General features: G+C 34.1%; 1 protein-coding gene across 1 annotated transcript; it reads left to right on the forward strand.

Annotated features, from left to right (window-relative positions):
* The first annotated feature begins 109 nt into the window (after window positions 1–109).
* On the forward strand, window positions 110–26346 carry Ctr9 (RNA polymerase-associated protein Ctr9). Its single transcript, XM_072542407.1, has 12 exons — window positions 110–306; window positions 362–460; window positions 708–947; window positions 1429–1651; window positions 1716–1957; window positions 2412–2639; window positions 6229–6539; window positions 9628–9851; window positions 13407–13573; window positions 13634–13963; window positions 21807–22069; window positions 25186–26346. The coding sequence occupies exons 1-12, from the start codon at window positions 265–267 to the stop codon at window positions 26270–26272; spliced, it is 3456 nt and encodes a 1151-aa protein (XP_072398508.1). The 5' UTR covers window positions 110–264; the 3' UTR covers window positions 26273–26346.
* Window positions 26347–27577: the final 1231 nt, after the last annotated feature.

Raw genomic sequence — 27577 nt, forward strand, 5'->3', positions numbered from 1 at the left:
CAGTTAACTTCTGCAGTATTTTGTTACTTTTAATAAAACTTTATCTATTGTAAGAGGCCATATCTAGCAGAAGAAGTATAATATAAAGGTTAGAATGTTTGACTTAACGTCAATGTCAGTTTGTTTATGGAGAGAATGTAAGGAGGGTAATGGCGTTTTATATATTTTTAATGTAAAAATACATTTAACTTTTTAGTGAGGATGATAGTTTATTAGAAGTCGCAGTGGTCGTCATACCTTTCACAATAACATTTTGACAGAAAAATGGCAAGCGTAATTGAAATCCCCTTGCGGGATACAGATGAGGTATGCTTTTTAACAATTATTTATTATCAATTATATTTGAACAATATATTTTTAGGTCATTGAGTTATATTCGGATCAACTACCAGACGGAGATGAAGTCCTGGGCATTTTACGACAAGAGAAGACCCAATTGTCAGTTTGGGTCAATCTTGCTGTAAGTATCTTCCATATGTCCCTACATTTTATGCTTATTTTTGTGATTATGAGTGTTAAGCATTAAAAACTAGCAACTTTCTTTATCTATAATATATTATTTATAATAAAAGTATTAGTGCAGGACATTGTATAATTAAGTACTTCTTTTACTACCAATAGATTTTAGTATAATGTAAAAAAAATGGAATACTGGAAAATGTTATGTAAGGGTGTGTAATACTTGTTATGAATACCTCTTTTTTTAGTTGGAGTATTATAAACAAGGAAAAATTGATGATTTTATTAAAATACTTGAATGCTCAAAAAATGATGGAAATATTGAGTACAGAGATTTTGAAAAGGATCAAATGCGAGCTCTTGATATGCTTGCAGCATATTATGTACAGAAGGCTAATAAAGAAAAAAACAAAGATAGAAGGAAAGAACTTTTTACAAAGGCCACGCTTTTGTATACAACAGCAGATAAAATTATTATGTACGACCAGGTAAGTTAATTTTATTTCTATTTAGTTTAAAATGAGACGTTTAGTACATATTGTTTTTATCTTCACAAGTTTTATATTTTATTTATTTCAAATTCCACAGCAGTTTTTAATTGCAGTTGAATTCTGTAAATTCTTTTAGATAATTTTAAAAGTAAATGTCACCTAATGCAATATACTTAAGTGAATTACATGGTCAATTCATCAACTATGCAGCATGGAAGTGTATGCTTACAAGTGCATACAAAATGTGGTTCTGGAGATATTGACTATTTTTAATAGCAACTTTAGCTCAAAATAAGTTTGTCATTTTGATTTCTACTTAAGTTTTCAGAACATTTTTTAAAGTAATAATCGAAATGTCAAAATAAACACCTTTTCACTAAAATTGTGGGGCCAATTCCAATTAAAGATAGTAATTTAAATACAAATATTTATACATGTGAAATATATATAACATGACTACTGGGTTTGTTATTTTTAGAATCACTTGTTGGGAAGAGCTTACTTCTGTCTACTTGAAGGAGATAAAATGGAGCAGGCCGATGCCCAGTTTAATTTTGTCCTCAATCAGTCACAAAATAACATTCCATCTTTATTGGGTAAAGCATGTATAGCTTACAACAGAAAGGACTACAGGGCTGCTTTAGCATTTTATAAAAAAGCCCTCCGTACAAATCCAAATTGTCCAGCTGCAGTGAGATTAGGTAAAAACTCAATTAAACAGTAATTAAGTAAATATTCTTTAAATTTTAATTACATTTATCTTAGGTATGGGACACTGTTTCATAAAATTAAACAATTTGGAGAAGGCTAGGCTGGCTTTTGAAAGAGCTCTGGAACTCGATCCAAAATGTGTTGGGGCTTTGGTAGGATTGGCAATATTAAAATTAAATCTACAACAACCAGAATCCATTAAAACTGGTGTACAGATGTTATCAAAAGCTTATGGTATAGATCCATCTGATCCCATGGTTCTTAATCATCTGGCTAACCATTTCTTTTTTAAAAAAGTAAGTGCATATTTATTTTGTAATAAAAATTCTAGAATAAAAATTTTAATTTTTATACCTAATACTTCTCGTTTTATAGAAATACAGTTATTATTTTTAAACAACTTATTTAGTTTATATGATAATTAAATTTAGTATCAAATGATATTATTTATATTTTATTATTATTTTATTATCTCATCTGAATTTGATAGGTCTGTCAGAAGTAAACAATGTATGCTTTGTTAATATCTTAACAGATGGCGTTAGGAGCAAAGTTAATAATTATTTATTCAATTTGAATTATTTTAATATAATACAGTTTATTTAAAATACTAAATAATAAAATTCTTTATAAATACTTTCTAATACTATTCAATTTTAAAAATAATATTTAAATTTAAATAAATACCGAAACCTTAGTATGCGGCTTCACTCTAGTCTACTGTACTGCCTACTGTATTATCTTTTTTAGGATTACAGCAAAGTACAGCACTTGGCACTTCATGCTTTTCACAATACAGAAAACGAAGCAATGAGAGCAGAAAGTTGTTACCAGTTGGCTAGGTCTTTCCAAGTCCAAGGAGATTACGATCAAGCTTTCCAGTATTACTACCAAGCCACTCAGTTTTCTCCTGCCTCCTTTGTTCTTCCGCATTTTGGACTGGGTCAGATGTATATTTACAGAGGTGATACTGAGAATGTAAGTACAGAATTTTAAGGTTGAATAAGAAATTTTTAAGTAGAAAGTAGTTAATTGCTGATTACCTGAAATACTTAGGTATTTAGTTTTTTGTTAAAGTAAGCTTCATGTTTGGAATTTCCATTTTAATGTTTACTGTACCAGAGGACCTGAATTAGTGAATCGTATCTTTCATGACTGTAGTTATTCGATCAAAGTAGGCAAATGCTTTTCAGGAACTATCAAACGACTGTTAAAACATGTAGTCTCCATCCTATAGACCCATACAAGCTGGTTCAGGATTCCAGAATCCTGGAGTGGTATCATGAATAAATGGAAGGTGTACAATAAGCCTAATGGCTGAAGTATGTCATCTATGAAGGAAACAGATTGCTGTTCATATGCATAATATTCAAACTAGACAATGTCTTTATGATCTTCTTACACGGGAATGGATCCTATCGCCTCAAAACAATTGATTATTTAATTTTAAGCATGCCAATGCAGTGTAAAGCTGTAATTAACACTTGCAGAATATTTTAAACACAGTTATTGTTAAAATTATATATTTTATATTGATTTTTCAGTTAAAAATTATTAAAATAGTGTTTTTGTTAACTTTTGTTTGATTATTGCATCTTAGAGAAATCACATTACACTGAATCAAGATAAATTCATTGCTGACTAATCAGGCATTATAACAGTATGTCATTTTTTAAAATCCAATCAAAATTGATGTACGAGCCCCTTCCCATATCAGTTGGTCCAATGTTAGATTGATAAGAAAATTAACTTAAGAGAACAAAAATAAAGTTTACCAATGAGTTACATCCCCTTTATTTTTAATGACATCAACAATTCTTCGAGGCATAGTTGTCACCAAGTTTTGACAAAATTTTAATGTAAACCAATCCCATATTCCATGCAATGTTTCCTTCCATTCGTTGACGGACCTAGAAGGATGTTTTCTCAAACCTTTTATCATTTTGGGCCACCAAGTCTCTTCGGGAACAAGTCGGGACTGTTAGAAACTCATTCCAGAAGTGGTATGTTGTGGTCTTCAATCCATTTTAAACTCTTTGTTGAGGTATGACAACCTGTGCCGTTCTGTTGGAAGACAAAATCTTCTGCTGATGTTAAACAGTGTTCCATAGATGTTAAAAGAGATTCTTCTAAAATATTCAAATATTTGTGTGTGTTTACAGTCCCATCGATAAAATGTAACTTTCTCACAGCTTTAGACGACATGCTGCCCTAGATCATGACAGATGCAGCAAAATTTGACTTTTCTCTTCAGACATCACTCTATTGTATTGAATCTCTTTGTGCCCTTTTGACCATCTTAGTATATTTTTGTTATATATAATATGTTAAATATATGTTGTATATGTTAAAAGTGGCTTTTCTTTAGCCTAAAATAAAATGAAATTTATTAAAAACAATTCGTACTAATTTTATCAACTATACAACTTACTTTGCAAATACCTCTCGGTGACATGTTGATCTAGAAACGTTTCTTCCAATAACGTCACTCCATAAAACGCTTAACTCCATATAATTTGCTCGTAGATTTTTTACTATAATGCGTCTTAATACCCTTCGATGTGCTTCAGTTATTTTACTTTTTCGTACATTTCTAGGTTTCGTGACCACCGAACCTGTAGTTTTATATCTTCTGATTATATTTCTTACTCTATAGCGTGACAATTGAACATATTCGCGATTTCCGAATTGGGTTTTCCAGAATTAAAAAATCTAATAATGATTGAACAAATTTTCTCATCTATAACTTTACCTCGACCCATTGTATAATCTTCAAACATACAGAGTATAATTTGTTTATAGTAATTGACTTAAACTGCAAATTCCATAGGTGGGCCAACTGATACGGGAAGGGGCTCATCTTCTTCTTCTTCTAATGGCGCTACAACCCTTTGTGAGTCTTGGCCTGCTTAACAATGTTCTTCCATTCTGCCCTGTCGGATACTTTCCTCCGCCACTGCCTGATGTTCATGGTTTTAAGATCCCTCTCTACGTCGTCTATCCATCTTTTACGGGGCCTTCCTCTTGTTCTGTTTCCTTGGGGCTTCCATCTCTGGAATACTTTTACAGCTCGATTATCTGGCATTCTTTCTAGGTGACCAAGCCAGTTTAGTCTTTGTGACTTTACAAATCTGACAATATCTGCGCTCTGCATTAGTTCATCCAGCTCGTGATTCATTTTAATTCTCCACGAACCATCGCTGCATTGGGTTGGTCCAAATATCTTCCTTAGTATTTTGCGCTCAAATATTCTCAGTTGATTTCCATCAGTGGTTGAGAGGGTCCACGTTTCACATCCATATGTGACCACTGGTCTAATTACTGTTTTGTAGATTCTCAGCTTAGACTCACGATTCAGTAACTTACTTTTCATTAAGTCTTTGTATGCATAAAAGCACTTATTACCGCTAAGAATCCGTTCTTGTATTTCTTGACTGATGTTGTTGTTGTCATTTATTATTGAGCCTAGGTAGGGAAAAGTGGAGGCATATTTGTAGGTATGGTTGTCTACCTTCAGATTCTCATGTTCATTCGATTTTGTGCACTCCATATATTTTGTTTTGCTTTCATTTATATATAGACCAAACGTAGCAGCTTCTCGTTTCAGTTCTATAACTTTTTCGCTTAATACACTTTTGTTACGGCTTATTATGGCAACATCATCCGCATATGCGCATATTTGCATAGATCTTGTATTAATACAGCCGTTTATATCCAGTTTTCTAACAACAGCTTCTAAAGTTAGATTAAAAAGTGTTGTTGATAAGACATCCCCTTGTCTAACTCCATTTTCAATATCAAAGGCCTGCGTCATATCTCCATCTATTCTCACCATAGCTTTGGAACCCTCCAGAGTCATTCGTATAAGTTTAACCAACTTATTGGGTATCCCTAACATAGATAGTTGCTTTAACATCTTTTGTCGATCTACTCCATCAAACGCCTGTTTGAAATCGATATACAAGTTGTAAATAGGTATGTTATATTCAACACATTTTTCATGTATACCTCTTAACATATGTATGTGGTCATTTGGGAAGGGGCTCATATATATGAGAAAAAAACTTTGTGAGACATATTTGATGTGTTTATTTTGTACATTGGCTTTAAATAAAGTTATATTAAGATAATCAACAATAATATAAGAGTAAAGTATATCTTCCATAAAGAGAGGCAGACCCAGAGCACGGTTTAAGGATCAGGTGGAGGAAGACTTGAGAATGTTGGGAGTACGAAACTGCAAAGCCAAAGCAAAGAATAGGAAAGAATGGAGAATTATCCTTGAGCAGGCCAAGACCCACAATGGGTTGTGGAGCCAATGATAATGATGATATCTTTCCGTGCCATATCTTCATTGGATATTGGCGATCATGCTCAGATTTTTCAGACAAAAGATTCGTCGTCTGCCCGGTCCTCTGCTTCCTTTTGATTTACTACGTGATAACTTTAGATATACTCACTAGCTAATTGTTCCATAACAAGCTTCTAAGCTAAAGTATTTCAGTTTCTAGTAATTTTAATACTGAACTATAAAAATTAGGTGTTTATATAAAATGCTTCTTTTTAGGCAGCACAATGTTTTGAAAAAGTATTAAAAGCCCAACCAGGAAACTATGAAACGATGAAAATTTTAGGTTCGTTGTATGCAAGCTCCTCGTCCCAATCGAAAAGGGATATTGCAAAAATTCACCTTAAAAAGGTCACAGACCAGTTTCCCGATGATATTGAAGCTTGGATTGAACTTGCACAAATTTTAGAACAGAGCGATCTGCAGGCTTCTCTGGGTGCCTACGAGACGGCCATGCAGTTGTTGAAAAAGAATGTACAGTCTGAGGTACCTGTTGAAATTTTGAATAACGTTGGAGCTTTACAATACAGGTAAGTTTTAATAATATTTCGTCTTAAATACATTTCTTTATAAATCACTAAATTGGGAAACGAAGGGACTATCGATAAACGGAAAGTATTTAAACCATCTAAGATATGCAGATGACGTAGTACTAATAGCCGACAGCTGGAAAGAACTGAAGACGATGATCGATGAGCTTCATACGGAATCCATAAAAAAAGGACTGAAAATGAATCTGAGTAAAACTAAGCTAATGTCGAATAAAGATGATCAACCGACGATAACCATCCAAGGAACAAAAGTGGAACATGTAGAAGAATACATATATCTGGGTCAGAATATCAAGGTAAACAAAGAAAACCAAACTACCGAAATAAGCAGACGAGTAAGAATGGGATGGGCCGCATTTGGAAAACTCTCATACATACTGAAAGACAAAAAGATACCCCAAAACCTTCGAACCAAAGTGTTCGATTCTTGTATCCTTCCCGTTCTCACTTACGGAGCTCAAACCTGGACATTCACAAAAAAGAACATGGACAAGATTCGAAAAACTCAGCGAGCCATGGAACGACAGATGCTTGGTATCTCACTAATAGATCGGCAAACGAACGAAGCAATCCGGAACAAAACAAAAATAAAGGACGCCGCGAAACAAGCAGCTAAATTAAAATGGAAATGGGCTGGACACAACGAACGTCTCGAAGATGGTAGATGGAACAAAGAAGTCAGAAACTGGCGACCGTACGATGCGAAGAGACCAAGAGGAAGACCTCAAATGCGCTGGAGCGACGATATCAAAAGAGTCGCAGGACCAATGTGGAAACGCCTAGCACACAACAGGGATGAATGGCGAGAAATGGGAGAGGCCTTTATTCGACAATTCGGATAGAAAAAGGGCTATAAAAAAACAAACATTTCTTTAATGCTTTTTATATTTGGCGTAAGAGTATTTCTTTTGTCGATAGTGGTTTGCCTCTCGCGATTCATACTGTTGTGTTTTCCTTTATTTTATTTATTTGTTTATTAAGGGAAGAACCACTTTTTACAATCCAGTTTCAAATATAAGTATAAAGAATCCTAAACTTACTATTTTGAACAATAATCAATGAACAATAGTAATTATCCGACAGAATTTTATGACCGTCTAATTAAAAAAAGAAGTTGCATTATCAAAAATCAATCTAATTCTGATACCAATCCAAAACAAACCCAAACTATACCTAGCAATAATAATAGTAATGTCACTAACTTATGTGACAGATGTCTTTCTATTCTTATGTTTTTTCAGAATATGTATGTATTTTTTGTTACTTATAAATAAATGTTTCTTCTTTTAAATTTTAAAACACTTAACAAAAACAACTGTGTTTTTTTGGAGACTAGAACAGATTAATGATATTTCAGTTAATTTTAATGGGGAAAATTGCTTTCACATATATATATATATATATATATATATATATATATATATATATATATATATATATATATATATATATATATATATATATATATATATATATATATATATATATATATATATATATATATTATTGTGATATTTAAAGTCTTGGTGCGCCAAGCAATAATTAGCTAATTAATTTTTTTTTTTTGATTAATTAAAATTATCTAGATGATATGATTATGACTCTATCACAATTTTTAATTCTTTTATCTCAGGGTTAAATTCGTGCTTCAATATCTATGCTATTACATGTGAAAGGTAAGGTCCAGAGAATACCGGAATAATAAAAAACACATATGATCTAACACTATATATTGAAATAAAAATAAAGAAATAATTCACACTCAAAAGTTTTCAATAAACAAATCTCATATAATGATTCTCAAAAATTTTGTTCTACGTACGTGAACAATCAAAATTAATGGTACAAACAATATTAATTGAAATCTCAAAATTCCGAACTATTCTAACTCTCCTAGTCAAAATATTTATATCCTTTCTAAATTAAGTGTAAAAATTGTGTTATCCATAAAAGAAAAAAACTGCAGAAAACAAAATATCTCTCTCTGATGATGAGTGGTCCAAATCCTTGTTCCTTGTAGACTATATTATCTCCTCTCAACCGCTCCCTATGTAATCAGCAATCTTACACAGATTGTTGCAAGTATATCGTCCTTAATGATCTCCTTCAAAAGCACAAATCATTCAAATTATGATAGCCTTTCTCCTCTCGATAAACTGAATCTCTCGTTGGCCCGAGTGAAAAATGACTCTTGGAATATCTTCTCTTTACGATAAACTGAATCTCTCGTTGGCCTGAACAGTGACTCTTGGAATATAAGTAGAGAAATATGACTTACAATATTTTGCTGCTTCAGCTTCTGTCAGATACACTAACTCCACAAAAACTCACTAACATTCAACACTACTGCTTGCTACATTTCAGGAACCGCCAGAGAACAATCACTGTTCCTCTTACAGATTTGGGAAACCAACTGAACTTATCTTTTCTCTCTCCTCAATCTCGCTAAACTTTTTCCTACATACTTATCCCGCCTTTTTCAATCTCCGCCAATCAAAACTCGTCACAATTCCCCCATTTTTTCATTTCGATAACAAACAAATTTTTACCTATAATTATAAAATTTCCTAAAACTTATTTACAAATAATATTTTCTATAATTCTTAAAACTAACAAAAACCACTTTCTAAAATCTCTTCTATTTGTCTCTAATCACTGCATTAATGTATTTTGGAAAACCCCGTTCAATTGTCTTTTTGTTTTCACTTAAAATTATGCGGGTCACTCAAGTATAACAAAGAAATAATTTAGGCAAAGCTTATATTTTGTTTAGTACAGGTAATTCAAGAAATTAATAACTCTCCTTCTTCGAAATGTTTGTTGGATATTATCCTACTTATCTGAATTATTTTAATGTTATTTAATTTTGAAATATTTTTAAACAAACCAATATTTTTCTCGATTTTACATATCATAACAATATATATATATATATATATATATATATATATATATATATATATATATATATATATATATATATATATATATATATATATAAATTCTATAGATTAAAAAAATCCTGACTTCTTTATTTCGGTTACTTAATTCCTTTTGAATTTAATAGGCTTAACAATATGGACGAGGCTAAAAAGAACATAGAAGAGGCGATAAATAGAGCTAAAACAGAGGCCGCTCACGATCCACAATACTACAATTCCGTTTCAGTCACCATGACCTATAATCTAGCAAGACTTAACGAAGCGATGTGTCTCTTCGACAAAGCGGAAAAATTGTACAAGGATATCTTAAAGGAACATCCCATTTATGTTGATTGTTATTTACGACTAGGTCAGTATTACATTGCTTTATTTACAAGTTTTTTTTCTGTACGACAGCTTTGAAAAGAACAGCAGGAAATATGAAAACAACTAAGTAGCTCTAATTATTATTGAATTTAAAAGAAAAAAATGTTTACATGTGGTACGCCAAATCACTTACCTTAGAATGGTGTTCTGTAAGATTTAGGTATTTCACGTAGACTTGAGGAGTGACTATTCAATTCGTCACTGCACAACTTTCTTGGTAATTTGCAAAGTAAGTGCTAGATACTTCCATGAAAGCACCATACATCTCGTTGTGGATGGTACCGTGTCACTATCACGAAAGTTGAAACTAACACTGCGTAGTAGTACCTTCTTAGGCATATCAAGTTTGATTACTGAGCATGCCCTTGGATATTTTAGCAAATGGTGCGGACAAAATATTAAATATATATATATATATATATATATATATATATATATATATATATATATATATATATATATATGATGTCCTCTCGTGGGAGTCACTATCCGGGTAGCTTTTAGACAGTCAGAGACAGAGTTCAAAATAAAAATAAAACTTTATTGTCTTCCTTAAATTAAAGGATCGATTCCTACCGTGGTCTTTGACCGCGGTATCGGTCGGTAGTCGGTAGGTCGTTTTGTTATATATTTTGCTTCTCTGTTGGAGCGGATATCTTGCGGTTGGTGTTTCGTTGACCCTGGAATTGGTCGGTATTCGGTTATTGTCTGCATTGTACGATCTGGATCTGTGTTCTGTCCTGGTTGGGTATTGTTCTCTCCTTCTTACGCGATTTCTATTTAAGATGTTTGATAAATCAAGGCCCCATCTTGTTATTTCATGCATTCCCAGTACTACTTCTGAAGCTAGGTTTGGTAAAAAATGTAGCTTGGCTTTTCTCCAAACGTTGTCTATGGAACATTTTGCTGTAAAACAGATTTCTATGTTGCTGGTTTTTCCATCTGCCAGCGTGATCTTTAAAGCTTTTCTGTCGCTTTTTGTTCCAATATTTTTTTACCTTTTTGTCCTATAAACGAATTTTGGGTTCCTGTGTCTATTAGTGCTCTTAACTTTTTACCGTTGCTGAACGTTATCGTTGTGTGGGGTCGTTGATCTGTATAGTGTGCGTAGCTGGAGGTTGTTAGGGAGGACTCTAAATGCTGACTGGGTTGCCTTCTTCTTGTCCAGTCCTGTTGGAGTTTTCCGGTCGGCTTCTACATTGGCAGTTATTGGAAGTTGTTCCTCGGGTTCCGCAATGGCTGCAGAAGAGTACAGCGATAGCTCTGCAGTTTCTTCTATTGTGGCCTCTGCGGCCGCATCTCCAACAACAAGTCTGTCTGTCGAAATTCTGTATTTTGTTAATACGACTATTTGCCTGTGTCCAGTCACACCTTGTATTGTTTCTGTTATATATTTCTTTTTGGACCATATCATATTCTTCCGCTAGTCTGATGATGTCCTGTGTTGACGATACGTCTTGCCTCTTTATATACAACTTGTATTTCGGGTTCATATTGGTGTATATCCTGTTTAGTTCTTCTTGGTGATTTAATTCACCATGTCTTCTGATCATTGTTTGAATATCAATGATGTTGGAGTCGGTTCCGGATTTGAGCTTCCAGAGATTGCGTGAGAACGGAGGAAACGAAGAAATTGCGGAAATCTTGTTCGAAGTCTTTTAATTCGTTCCAATATTTATTATTGTTTCTGTACCATAGTAATGCTTTCCCGTTTAATGTTTCTGGTAGAGCTTGTAAAACGTGGGTGTCTTGTAGGCCGTAAGTTGTCTGGAGTTCTTTCAACCGTTCTATGAATTCTATTGGGTCTCTTGAACCGTCAAAGTGTAACCCCCATTTGCGTACTATTTCCATCTTTCTTTGTCTGTCTTCCATCCTGTTTTCTTCTATTTCCTCTGGGTTTTGGCCTTTTTGAGTTGGTGCCTTGATGATCGCAACTAATCTCGCTCTTAGCTCGCTGAAATTCCCTTCCGTCGGCTGTTCTCTGTTTGTTAATTCGGCTATAAGTTCGTCTTTCTTTAATAGGTACACCCAACTAACCTTCGACGTTTCCGGAGCGTCTGTCATTTTTGAACTGTGAATCACCCTGTATTTGATTAAAATTTGAAATGTAGTACTGTCTCATAAAAATAAAATTCGGAATTCGGTCGGTATTATTGTTTAAAACGTATTTTTCTGCTCGGGCGCCATTTGTGATGTCCTCTCGTGGGAGTCACTATCCGGGTAGCTTTTAGACAGTCAGAGACAGAGTTCAAAATAAAAATAAAACTTTATTGTCTTCCTTAAATTAAATTGACAAAAATCTTATGTACATATTTACAATTTGGTTTAGTCTTCTCAGTACCTGGCCTATTTATTCAAATTAAGTTTGACCTTGTCATATGAAATTAGTCTTATCGGCAAGCGAGTGTGTATTTGAAATTTTACGGGAACGTTGTATCGATTCAATAACAGCGGACGATAGGTACAAAGAAAGGAAAGGAACTCAACACGTCCCTTAAGTGATTCGGGTTAATAGGACACTCCTCGACAGTCTCAACACGACTGCTTCAGAGTACGGGTAGTGAAGAGCTCAACACGCTCTTCGGGTAACGGCGGTATGGGACGGAACAACTTGTGAACTCAACACGTCCACAAGCCGGGGTAGGGAAGAAGAGAACCTTCAGTCAACACCTGTCGATTCTCTCTCTATGAGGAAATGTTGCGGTTTATATAGCGGAGCTTGGTAATTAGTTTTGCCCTTTCTACTGTCGATACATTCCTACTTCATGGGTTGGTTCGCGCGCACGCTGGTTTAACGGTGATGGCTTGGACTCATCGTTACGTATATATATACATATTTATATATATATATATATATATATATATATATATATATATATATATATATATATAAAGTGTATATTAACGACGCTAAGAATACAATTCTTTGGTAGGTAACTTTCGGGAAAGCGTCAATTCAAGTATCGGCCAGAGATAGTATAAGCCAGTTTAGTGTAGAACTTTATTCTAAATGTGAAATTTTCGGTGATAGGCTGTCACCTTCATCAGCACCTAAATGGAAAACTTATTTAGTACAAATTGTGGAAGTTAACATTTAAAAACCTACATTGAAAATGTTCAGTTGGTCCTAGTGGTGAAGAACACTGTCATAAATATGTATTTTTTAACATTTTTAACATATTTATGACAGTGTTCTTCACCACTAGGACCAACTGAACATTTTCAATGTAGGTTTTTAAATGTTAACTTCCACCATTTGTACTAAATAAGTTTTCCATTTAGGTGCTGATGAAGGTGACAGCCTATCACCGAAAATTTCACATTTAGAATAAAGTTCTACACCAAACTGGCTTATACCATCTCTAGCCGATCCTTGACTTGACTCTTTCCCGAAATTTACTTACCAAAGTATATATATATATATATATATATATATATATATATATATATATATATATATATATATATGTTTATATATATATATATATATATATATATATATATATATATACTATAATAATTAAATTTTTTTTATTAGGTTGTATGGCAAGAGACAAGGGCCACGTTTATGATGCTTCTGATTGGTTTAAAGAAGCTTTTAGAATAGATACTGAACACCCTGATGCATGGTCCTTACTTGGCAATCTTCATTTAGCTAAACAGGAATGGGGCCCCGGCCAGAAGAAATATGAGAGAATCTTAAAGGTAATATATCGGTTAATTTATTTAAAATATCTAGCTTTAAATCAAGCGTTCGGTTTTTAGAATCCATCAACATCACAGGACGCTTACTCACTGATAGCATTAGGCAACGTATGGTTACAAACCGTTCACCAACCCACCAAAGATAAAGACAGGATTAAAAGGCATCAAGAAAGAGCGTTAACTCTATACAAGCAAGTACTTAAAATAGACCCTAAAAATATTTTCGCTGCTAACGGGGTTGGGGCCGTTCTGGCTCATAAAAACGCAGTTAACGAGGCAAGAGATATTTTCGCTCAAGTTAGAGAAGCTACAGCGGATTTTTCGGATGTTTGGTTGAACATTGCTCACATTTATGTTGAGCAGAAGCAGTTTGTTAGCGCTATTCAAATGGTAAGTCCAGTAATTTCTCTGTTACAGCCTTTGTACAACATATCAACAAAACATTTTCGTTCTGAATACTGCTCTGTGTATATTTCTTTCTCGACAAACATATTTCTTTATTAAATACGCTCTATAATAAGTTTCATAAATCTCCTCAAATTTATTACCTTGGTACTACTTCACACCCGCATTTCAGACTTCTTTTTTGTATGTATATATATACAGTAGACTCCCTCTATAACGAGAACTAAAATGACAGACTAATTACCTCGTTATAAGCCGATCTCGTTATATCAGACAATCATAATACTGTGCATACATATGAATCTGTAATTTTCTAAACCATTAACTTCTTATAGTGAAGCCATTCGGAGCAATATAAGATGCTAATAAATATTGTTTGAATGGCGTTTTTGAAAAAAAGTTATTTACTTTTATTGTCAATGAAATATATTAAAACATAAAAGAGTTGTTTACTTTTATTATCAATGATATACGTTAGAACAAAAAAGCTGTACTTAAATTTTTTTCCAACTACATAATGTATAAATCCTATTTTCAAGGATAACATAAACTATTGCTTCTGCAATTTTAAGAACTCTGTTATTTTTAACTGCTTTAAATGGTCCAGTATCATTCTATCATATATTTTCTAAAGATGTGAAACAGTTGTATTTATTCATTGTAAAGAAGTTTATTGCGGGCTGCAGTTAAGTTTATTGAGGGGCTGTTTGAAAAGGTATTTATTTATAGCCACGACCCGACTAAAAACGTAAAAAACACTTACCAAAAAACACGTTTTTGGATCTTATTTATAATATATCTTTCGTTATAACCAAATTTGCCTCGCTACAGACGGTTATAGTTCAATAGAAATTTCACGGGACATCTAATGTATCTCGTTATAAGCGAAACCTCGTAATAACCGTGTTCGTTGTAGAGGGAGTATACTGTATATATATATATATATATATATATATATATATATATATATATATACGTTATTTGAATCGCCACTGGAAAGCAGGTTATTGTTATAAAAAAAAACAATGTAAGTTTACCCTTCATTGTTATGAAGAAACAGAGTCGATCATAAAAACATTTTTTTGCTTTGAGTTACAAATTAACACTAGAAAGTCGGAGGGGCCAATTTGGCCCCTGTTGCGATTTGAAGTTATTGTAGTTCTTTTATTTGACACAATAATAATTTCATATTTTATGACTTTTAATATTTTGATACAAAGTCTTATTTAACGCAAAAAAATATTGTTTACTAAATTTATTAAATGTATTTTCTAACAAACCTACCATAGAAGTCTGAAGGGGCCAAACTGGCCCTGTATTAATTATTATCGTTTTCTCGGAAATTTGACGATTTCTTTTAACTTTCTGTCGGATAGATAAAATTATGTTTATGTACGTTTGTTCCTTGAAGGTATTTTGTTACATACTGTTTGTTCCTTGAAAGTATTTTGTTTATTGAGCGGTTTATTAGGTTCTGCTGACTCTCGTTTCTAGAATATTGAAACATTCGTTCAATTGTGAAAATTCAAGACGACTGTAAAGATGTCTCGTCGTGGACTATCAGAGCTTGAACTTCTTGAAGAAATACGAAAAATACAAGAAGATGTTTCGAGAGGTGAATCTGAATTTGCAGAAAATAATGAGTCAGACGATGAACAATACGTACCACCACAAAATAATGATTCAAGTGACTCTGATGCTTCAGAGCAGTTAGAAAGTTTTATTGTACAAGACTCACCAATTTATGTAAACACTGCTTCTACAACTCAACAGCACGAGTCAGCTAATTTTATCGTGAATCCAAGTGTATCAAAGCCAAGTCACAAGAGAAAAAGAGGTCAACAAGGAAAAACTATTTCAATCGGAGACACCGAACAATCGAAAGACGGAACAACGTGGAAAGGTATTGATTCTGGATCAGTACCTGGTAAGATTATGATTTTTAGTATCTTCATATTCATTGAATGTTTGCTCATTACAGGACGCCGCGCTCAGCACAACATTTATCGAGAGGAATCATGTCCTACGTCGTATGCAAAAAGGAACAATTGTGTGGTAAGTGCTTGGCATCTAATAATCAACGACAGCATGTTACGTCATATAAAAGAATGCACTATTGCAGAAGCACATCGATGTTTGAAAAATGACACATGGACTATAACTTTGGAAGAACTGGAGGCTGCCCTTGCTATTATGTACGCAAGAGGAGTCTACGGCGCCAAAAATTTCCCAACCAACAGCTTGTGGTCAACAGTATGGGGTCCTCAGTTTTTTAGGCAAACTATGCCACGAGACAGATTCAAGGATATTATAAAATATCTCAGATTTGACATGAAGCAAACGAGATCTAAACGATTGAAAACCGACAAATTTGCTCTAGCCTCTGCGGTTTGGAATGGATTTATAGAAAATAGTGGTGCATGTTACCAACCGGGAATAAAGCTTACTGTGGACAAACAACTACTGCCTTCTAAAGCCAGGTGCCCGTTCACACAGTACATATCAAATAAGCCGGATAAGTTTGGCATAAAATTTTGGATTTTGACATGCGTGAAATCAAAATATATTGTAAATGGTTACCGTTATACTGGCACTGATCATCTACGCAAGAAAGATTCAATTGGTGGTGAACATGTTGTTTTGCGGTTAATCGAAAATCAACTGGGAAAGGGCAAAAATGTTACGACAGATAACTACTTTACATCGTTAAAATTGGCCAAGGCATTGCAAAAAAAATCAACAAGTCTTGTGGGTACTTTGAATCGCAACAGAAAGGAAGTTCCTCTAAGCGTAAAGAGTAAAAATGGAGAATTGTATGTTACCCATATATTCCAGAGCGACGAAAAAATAACACTTACTGCATACCAAGGAAAGAGTCACAAAAATGTGCTTTTGTTGAGCTCATTACAAATCAGTGGATGTTGCTGTCGATGGAAAAAAACTTCCTCAAACAGTAAGTTTTTATAATAAAACAAAATACGGGGTTGATGTAGTGGACCAAATGGCGCGTCTTAATACTACAAAAGTTGCTTCAAGACGATGGCCATTGCACGTGTTTTATAACATTCTTGACTTAGGAGCAATAAATGCATGGATTATTTATAAAGAAGTTACTGGAAGTAAAATCAGTCGTCGTAAGTTTATTCTTCAGCTGTGTGAAGAATTACGGGCTCCATACCTTGCCTCCCGAAATCTGGTACTATACCCAGCACCACCGGATTTACCAACCACCAGCACTGTTACTAGCCAAAAAAGAAAAAAATGTCAGTAAAAATGTTTTGTAAAGGAAATCATACTTCCAATGAGTGCCACGGCTGTAACAAGGCAATGTGTGGCAAATGCCAAAAACTGCAAACTGTATGGTGTTCCAAATGTTTAAAATGAAACTAAAAAATTAAATCAAATTCTATCGTCAAGAGTTTATATAATTTCTTAAAACTGTTTATTTTTATTTTTTGTTTATTCCCAAATAAATAGTTAATTCTAAACTTGGTTTTTATTGATTTAGGAACTTGGGGCCAAAATGATCCCTTCGGGCTTTCTAGGTAGATATGCTAAGCCCGACTTTCTAGTGTTAAAGTAAATTCTACTTTTTTCAGGGCCGGACTAGTAAATTCAACTTTGTTCAGAGCCGGACTAGGAAATTAAACATACAATATAAAAAAGACAAACTTTGACAGATACAGATTATAGTACACCAATTTTTTAAATATAAAAAATGATTTACAAGATCGAGAGCTATGAACCAAAAAATAAAGTATGTGTGCTGAAAAAAGAAAGTTTGTAAAATTACCGTATTTGCGTTATTAACTTTCAGAATCTGATGTACTGCTGTCATCATTAATGTTAATAATGAGAGGCTCAATTTGGGCTTCAATTAAGTTGTTCAACTCCCCCCATTTTACCATGGTTACAGCAAATATAGTTTCGTGGATAAATTTTTAATGTCAGCAAATTTAAACATTGTGTTATTGGCAGCACAAACTCTACAATATATTGGCTGAATTGGCAATACCACACAAGCTAATTAGACTCTAAAACCACAATGGATGAAAATCAGGCATCTTCTTCTTCTACGGCACTACAGCCCAAAATGAGCCTTGGCCTCCTTTATTTTTTGCCTCCACCCTTGTCTGTCTGTGGCTGCTCTTCTCCATACACGGACTCCTAAAAGTGCTTGTGCGTCGCTGCTTACTGTGTCTTCCCAGCGCTTTCTTGGCTTTCCAACTACTGGTCTCTTTCCCTGCATTCTGGCGTTCAGTGCTCGTTTTGGTAGCCTATCCTCTCCCATTCGCATCACATGTCCGGCCCATTGCAATCTTCGTATTCTAATGAAGTCTGACAGGGGTGTTTCCTTATACAGTTGATAGAGCTCGTTGTTATATCGAATTCTAAAGATTCCGTTTTCCCTCACAGGTCCTAGTATTCTCCTCAGTACTTTTCTTTCGAATGTGTCGAGTTTGTTTTTGGATGTTTCTTTCAGGACCCATGCTTCGCTGCCATAACATGCTATTGGCCGAATTAAAGTTTTATAGATTCTCATCTTTGTATTTCGGTGGACACTTTTAGACCGAAATATATGGGAGAGGGCAAAATAAGCTTTGTTTGCCTGCGTTATCCTTTTTCGTATTTCTCCATCCTCTGCTCCATCGGCATATATTTCTACTCCCAGGTATGTAAACTTTCCAACCGTTTCAATGTCATCTTCATGCATAATGTTTTGTGGGATTATATTTCTTCTCGTCTGTACCATTATTTTTGTTTTTTCTGTGTTAATTTTCCAGACCTAGCCTTTTCGTTTGTGTTTTTAACTCTGCGTATGCTTCCTGTGCTCCTGTTGATGTTCTACTCATAATATTAATATCATCGGCGTAGGCAGCCAGTTGAACCGTTTTATTGGTCAGTAGGTTTTCTCGTCCAGTTTGAAAATCAGGCATGTGTATGAATATTATGAGTAGAACATCAACAGGAGCACAGGAAACATACGCAGAGCTAAAAACGCAAAAAAAATGCTAGGTCTGGAAATTAACATAGAAAAAACAAAAATGGGGATACAGACGAGAAGAAATATAGTCCCACAAAACATTATACACGAAGATAACATTGAAACGGTTGGAAAGTTTACATAACTGGGAGTAGAAATATATGCCGATGGATCAGAAGATGGAGAAATACGGAAGAGAATAACGCAGGCAAACAGAGCTTATTTTGCCCTCTCCCATATATTTCGGTCTAAAAATGTCCACCGAAATATAAAGATAAGAATCTATAAAACCTTAATTCGACCAATAGCATGCTATGACAGTGAATCATGGGTTCTGACAGAAACATCCAAAAGCAAACTCGATACATTCGAAAGGAAAGTACTGAGGAGAATACTAGGACCTGTGAGAGAAAACGGAATCTTCAGAAGACGATACAACAACGAGCTTTATCAACTGTCTAAGGATATTCCAGTGAGCCGGACATGTGATGAACAATGGGAGAGGATAGGCTACCAAAAAGAGCACTGAATGCTAAAATTCAGGGAAAGAGACCTGTTGGAAAGCCAAGAAAGCCCTGAGAAGACATAGTAAACGGCGACACACAAGCCCTTTTAGAAGTCTATTGGATTGAGCTCGGACTGGTAAGGTGGCAATCTTAACACTGTTCTATTTGTGCTTCTTACCAGTTCATCTACTATGTACTTATTATATTTGTCTTTATGTTGTTTAACGATTTCTGAAAGTATCACTTTTAACAGCGTTTCTTCAAGGTAATTTTTTTTTTTGAGCGAAGCCAATTTTGGATATCAGCTTTTTTGTAGTAATGGGAATTTTTTCCAATTTTCTGGAATGGTAAGGGGCATTTTCCATCACAATTACGGCATTTTTTTCCAATGTTGGTAAAATATTTTGGAGCCAACCTTCAAATGACTTCCCATCCATCTTCTTATGGTAGTCTCCACTTTTGCTCGATTCAAAAGCCCACAGTGCATTTGGAACAAAAGCATTCTCACTTCCTATGTGACAGATTATCAATATTTTACCTTTTCCGATAATTTATGGCCAATAGGAAGGCGTTCGTCACGCGCAGACTCAAATATCACACGGTGACTTGTGTTTATTCTGTCCGTAACTCGAAGTTGAATTAGATATATATAGATATATATATATATATATATATATATATATATATATATATATATATATATATATATATATATATATATATATATATATATATATATATATATATATATATATATATATTGTTATGATATGTAAAATCGAGAAAAATATTGGGTTGATTAAAATATTTCAAAGTTCAAAAACATTAAAATAATTCAGATAAGTAGGATAATAACCAACAAACATTTCGAAGAAGGAAAGTTATTAAATTCTTGGATTACCTGTACTAAACAAAATGTAAGCTATGCATAAATTATTTCTTTGTTATACTTGAGTGACCCGCATAATTTTAAGTGAAATCCAAAGACAATTGAACCGAGTTTTCCAAATACATTAATGCAGTGATTAAAGACAATAGAAGAGATTTTAGAAAGAGGTTTTTGTTAGTTTTTAAGAATTATAGAAAAATATTATTTGTAAATAAGTTTTAGGAAATTTATAATTATAGGTAACAATTTGTTTGTTATCGAAATGAAAAAATGGGGGAATTGTGACGAGTTTTGATTGGCGGAGATTGAAAAAGGTGGGATAGGTATGTAGGAAGGAAAGTTTAGCTAGATTTATTAGAGAGAAAAGATAATCAGTTGGTTTTCCAAGTCTGTAAGACGAACAGTGATTGTTCTCTGGCGGTTCCCGAAATGTAGCAAGCAGTAGTGTTGAATGTTAGTGAGTTTTTGTGGAGTTAGTGTATCTGACAGAAGCTGAAGCAGCAAAATATTGTAAGTCATATTTCTCTACTTATATTCCAAGAGTCACTGTTCAGGCCAACGAGAGATTCAGTTTATCGTAAAGAGAAGATATTCCAAGAGTCATTTTTCACTCGGGCCAACGAGAGATTCAGTTTATCGAGAGGAGAAAGGCTATCATAATTTGAATGATTTGTGCTTTTGAAGGAGATCATTAAGGACGATATACTTGCAACAATCTGTTGTAAGATTGCTGATTACATAGGGAGCGGTTGAGAGGAGATAATATAGTCTACAAGGAACAAGGATTTGGACCACTCATCATCAGAGAGAGATATTTTTTGTTTTCTGCAGTTTTTTCTTTTATTGATAACACAATTTTTACACTTAATTTAGAAAGGATATAGATATTTTGATTAGGCGAGTTAAAATAGTTTGGGATGTTGAGATTTCAATTAATATTGTTTGTACCATTAATTTTGATTGTTCACGTACGTAGAACAAGATTTTGAGAATCATTATATGAGATTTGTTTATTGAAAACTTTTGAGTGTGAATTATTTCATTATTTTTATTTCAATATATAGTGTTAGATCATATGTGTTTTTTATTATTCCGGCATTCTTTGGACCTTACCTTTCACATGTAATAGCATAGATATTGAAGCACGAATTTAACCCTGAGATAAAAGAATTAAAAATTGTGATAGAGTCATAATCATATCATTTAAATAATTTTAATTAATTAATAAAAAAATTAATTAGCTAATTATTGCTTGGCGCACCAAGACTTTGAATATCTCAATAATATATATATATATATATATATATATATATATATATATATATATATATATATATATATATATATATATAATATATATATATATATATATATATATATAATATATATATATAATATATATATATATATATATATATAATGATAAAATGTGATTATATATCTTTCCAGTATGAAAATTGCTTGAGAAAATTCTACAAATACAATAACGTAGAAGTGCTGCAGTATCTCGCTCGGGCTTACTTCAAAGCGGGAAAATTCAAAGAGGCCAAAATGGTATTGTTAAAAGCACGACGAGTAGCTCCACAAGACACGATACTTTTATACAATATAGCACTTGTATTGCAGAGATTAGCGACCGTAATTTTAAAAGACGAGAAGTCCACTTTATCCACCGTATTGCAGGCTGTACACGAGCTGGGCTTATCTCTTAAGTAAGTATCTGTATACATATGTCTACAATACGGCTCTACCATAAAAATTTAATTTCGCCATCAAATATTTATTTCAAGGAAGTTAAAAGTATAAACTGTTTTTCTCTATGCATATATTCTTTTTCTCGTATTATATATTTAGTACTCTATATCATGCAATTTCAAGACAAGCTCGAGCTAAACAATTTCAGACACGTGATCGGTCAGTGTGTCGTGTCATCATGTATATATATATATATATATATATATATATATATATATATATATATATATATATATATATATATATATATATTTAAAATATATTCAATAGTTGAATACCAGAGGTTTGATCAGTCAATAATTGGCAAATGAAAGTCGTCGTCGAAAGAAATATCATCATCAATCAGCCCTGAGTTGTCCATTGTTGAACATAGGCCTCCTCTAGACTTTTCCATCTGCTTCTGTTCTGCGCCTCTGCTATCCAATTGGTCACGATTCTTTTGAAGTCGTCGGTCCATCGCGTTGGGGATCTTCCTCGGCTTCGCTTGTCAGCCCGTGGTCTCCACTCAAGCAATATTTTTGTCCAACTGTCGTCGTTCATTCTTGCAACATGTCCTGCTCATCTCCATTTTTGCCTTGTAATATGTTCGATAATGTCTTCCACTCCGGTTCGTCTACGAACTTCCTCGTTTCTTATTCTATTTCTTAAGCTTATTCCAAGCATTGATCTCTCCATCTTTCGTTGTGTCCTTCTCAATTTTTCGGCTGATGTTTTTGTGAGAGTTAAGGTTTCTGCTCCGTATGTGGGGACTGGTAGAACGCACTGGTTAAAAGCTTTTCTTTTTAAATGGATCGGTATATTTGTTTTAAATACGTCTCTCATTTTTCCGAATGCAGCCCAGACTTATTTTTCTGAGTAGCTCGCATGTTTAGTTATTTCGCGTTAACCTTATTTCGTGACCCAAATACACATCTTTTTCCACAAGTTCTATGGGCGACTTCTCGATTTCTATTAGCTCATCGAGATTGGTCATCATTTTTGTTTTTCCATAGTTTATTTTTAAACCGACTTTCTGGGTTACTTGCTGTAGTTGTTGTAGCATAACTCTGGCTTCTCCTAAGTTGTCTGTTATGAGAACAATATCATCGGCATATCTGAGATGATTGAATATCTTTCCATCGATGCTAATACCCTTTGATTCCCACTCTAGCCGTTTAAATGCGTACTCCATAACTGTTATAAATAGTTTTGGCGACAAGGTATCTCCCTGCCGCACCTCTTTGCCAATTTTTATCTTCTCAGGTATGCAGTGGAGGTTAACGGTTGTTGTCGCATTTTCGTATATATTTCGAATAATATTTGCATACCTGTGATCTATTCTGCATTCTGATAGTGCTTTTAAGATAGCAACTGTTTCGACTGTGTCAAATGCTTCATCATCGCTGACAAAAAACATATAGTCAAAGATGTTACAGTCTTAAATCAATTTTCGGTTGCAAGCGATCATAGAATGGTCCGACCAACTGTAGAAATCAATATTAAGCAAGAAAGACTGAAGATGATAAAAAGTAAAAAATTCAAACCTTGGATGCGCCCTACGAATGAACTTGACTTTGAAAAATATATCACCAGTAACTTACTCAGAAATACAACAAGAGAAGACGTAAATAACCTAAACGAAGAAGTAGTAGATACATTAACACAAGCTCAGAAAAAATTTGGCCCTAAACATGGAAAAGAACAAAAAATTAGTAAAGAAACGAAACAAAAAATGGAAGATCGTAGAATGCTGAGAAGTCAAGGAAATGTTGACTCACAAGATATAAACAGCATCAATAAAAAAATCTCTAAAGCCATCAGACGGGATATTAGAAAATACAACAACGAGAAAATTATAAAAACTAGAAGACAACAAAAGCATGAAAGCATTGAGGAGAAAAATGGAAAATGGCAAAAAAGAAATCTTCCAACTTAAAGACAAAAATGGAAATATTATCTCAGATAGACCAAGCATATTACATATAGTGGAAAGTTTCTATGAAACATTATATAAAAGTCAAGTTATTCCAGAGCTCATCGAACAACCAATACAAAAGGTACATAATGTAGGATCGGAGGATATACCAGATATATCACGAGAGGAAATTCAACATGCCCTCAAAAATATGAAAAATAATAGAGCTCCGGGGGAAGATGGTGTAGTCATTGAGACAATTAAACTAGGAGGTCCACTTTTGATGTCCCGAATCCAAACACTTTTTAATCTATGTCTGCATAGTGAAAACATTCCAAGTAAATGGAAGAATTCGGTTACAATCCTCCTCCACAAAAAAGGGGATAAATCAGATCTCGAAAACTATAGGCCAATTAGTTTGCTTAACCATCTATACAAGCTCTTTACTCGAATACTGACAAACAGATTAGAAGCAAAACTCGATTTCTATCAATCAGAAGAACAAGCAGGATTTCGAGCGGGACACGGAACAAACGACCATTTGCAATGCCTTAAAACTCTAGTTGAAAAATCTATCGAATATAACAGACCCCTTGCTCTTATCTTTGTCGCCTTCCACAAAGCATTTGACACAGTCGAAAGAAATATGTAAAAGATTAAATCTTCTAGCAAAAACTGCTATCGCTTTGTTGAATTAAATGGCCATATATGTGACCTTCGGACAAACTTTCCGTGCTCGAATCGGTATCAATAAAGTGTTATGAATCATTTCGGCCTATCCCAGCCTCATCAGACACTTGGGCTGATAGAAATTCAAACTCGGAAAGTCCAACGAATGTCTCCTAAAACTTCACCACTGCAGTGGTTAGCGTACAGAGGCGCCGCTTGCTTTGCCGCTAACTTAATGCGTTAGAGAAAATTCGATAAACTATGACGCACTCAAAGAAGAGTTTGGTTTGAACTAGAACAATTTTCGTCGATGTTCCTCTCTTTTCTCTCTGTTAACTTATCATTCTATCTTTTCTGTTTTTTACATTTTTTTATTTTAACTTGTATTCATGATGTATGGTAGGTTAGCTAGTTGGCGCAGTCATTAAATTTACCTAACTTTCATTTTTATTATATCTAATCTTTATTTTTAATATACTTTCTCGAAAATTAACAGTTTATATTTTTTAGGTATTTTAATTATCTCGTAGAATTAGCTGACAAGCAACGGTACGACGTTGCAGTTGCAGAATTAGAAGCAAGACAATGTAAAGATCTGTTATCTCAAGCTCAGTATCACGTGGCAAGAGCAAGACGCGTTGACGAGGAAGAGCGATTGATCAGACGAAAACAAGAAGAGGAGCGAGTAGCATTCAAAATGCGACAAATCGAAGAACAAAAGAAATTCGCAGAATTCCAGAGGCTCAACAAGGAACAGCTGGTGCAAAAACGACAAGAATACAAAGAAAAAACAAAGAACGCTATTATATTTCAAGACATGCCCTCCGAGAAGAAGGCAGCCAAAGGTAAAGGAAGGAGCAAAGGCGATATTATGTCCGATTCTGAAAGCGGTGGAGAAGGCGAAGGCCCATCTAGCGAGAAGAGAGAGAAGAAAGATAAAAAAGAGAGGGGGCGCAAACGACAGAAAAACGACGGCGAAAAGAAGTCCAAAGGAAAACGAGGCAGAAAGCGTAAGGAAGACAATGACGATGATTCCGATGGAAGCGACAAACCCAGAAAGAAGCACGCAAAGAAGAAAGAACCTAAGCCTAAGAAAGACGAAGGTCTCAGTTCCAAACAAAAGAGCAGAATTGTTTCAAAAGCTACTATATCATCTAGCGATGATGACAGTGACGGTGGCAAACTTCGAATGGCAAGTGGAGATGAAAGTGACCAAGGATATAGTGGTAAACGCAAAAGAAAAATATCTTCCGGCTCCGACTCGGATCAATCTCGTGGCCGATCTAAATCCAGGAGTAGATCAAGAAGCGGATCCCGATCGAAATCTCGTTCCAAGTCAAAGAGCCGATCGAGATCTAGGTCAAAAAGCGGATCACGATCCAGGTCTAGATCTAAAAGTGGTTCCAGATCTAAATCAAGATCTCGATCTCGTTCAAAGAGTGGTTCAAGATCGAGGAGTGGGTCAAGAGCAAGATCAAGGTCAAAAAGTGGTTCCAGGGAAAGGTCTAGGTCAAAAAGTGGTTCTAGATCTAAAAGTCGGTCTAGGTCACGATCAAAATCAGGAAGTAGATCTAGAAGTGCTTCGAAGTCACCTTGATATAATTGTATTTCATAATTTTAAAATTATGTCTTTATTGTAGACTATCATTGAAATATATGAATTAATGTTAACTGTTTTTAATTTTTATTCCCGTCATCGAAAAATTCCGAAATGTCTAGTAATTTCTCTGTTAATTGTACAATATGTGGCGACCAATGACATAATTATTATTATGTCCATGGTGGCGGCACAAATTAATAAATCGTATAGTAGCCATTTTACTTTTAGAAAGAAATAGATTTACTCATGTAGAAAGGATGTCTTCAATTTCTTAAGAAATAAAAATAATACACCAACATGGTTCACACAACTTTATTCCAACTTCATGTCTTACAGTCTTCTGTCTGTCTATCATCTGTCAGCTGTCATTACACCTTGACAACCTTGACAGAGCATCAAATTTAAATTAAAAAAGGCGGTAACAATAAGAAGCCTACACTAAATTTAAAAATTAATAAAGGGAAACGATGGGGTTATTTCCACCATACCCGTAGCGCATCAAACCCTCGTGGCGACCTGTCGAGTTCTTGTTACAGGATTTATTAGGTAGCTGATTCGTTTATTGTGCCTCTTGTGGAGAGAAAATTATACACAACACTTTTATTATCGGTTTATTTGCTTCCACAATCTTTTATGGTAACAATTTACAACCTCAACACTAAACTAAAACTAACTTATATTCTCTTGTTGTGTGGTACGGGTGAGAGAGAGAGAGAGGGGGACGAGGAGAGAGAACAACTTTTTTAGCGACTCAACTTGAAATACTTAATGCCACTGACTTTACAGTATAGGTAAAAGTTTATGATCGGTATGGACCTTACGTGAGATGGAGTGAGAAACACCTGTTTAAAAAGAGAGAGGTGTATTAGGTCCGGCCTTTATATCGCAGAACATGCATGAGTTGATATAATAAAAAAGGGGAAGTTCAACGTTACCAAACTTATTGGTTTTATTTGACCTGTTGTCTTTTTAGCATTTGAACAATTTTGTTCTAAGGTAATCAAATTTGGGCGAAATGGATTTAAATGTTGTTTTCGATGTTTTCTGAATTATGATTTCCAGAAAAATGGCAGCAGCCTAATAAAACCGTTTTAAATTCTAAATTTTCGGTTAAATATTGTCCTGTTAATACGATGTAACTCTCAGTTACTCCATATGTCCAGAGGTCAGTAGTAATACAGATATTTTCTACTTCTTTAACAACTTATAATCTAATAATTTGCTCATTTTTGATATAACATTTCTGATGTAATGAACAAGCTTTTCTTTTTTATATCCAGGAATCCACCCTGCAAACTTTTT

This window comes from Diabrotica undecimpunctata, chromosome 8 (assembly GCF_040954645.1).
Source record: "Diabrotica undecimpunctata isolate CICGRU chromosome 8, icDiaUnde3, whole genome shotgun sequence".
Taxonomy (NCBI): Eukaryota; Metazoa; Arthropoda; class Insecta; order Coleoptera; family Chrysomelidae; genus Diabrotica; species Diabrotica undecimpunctata.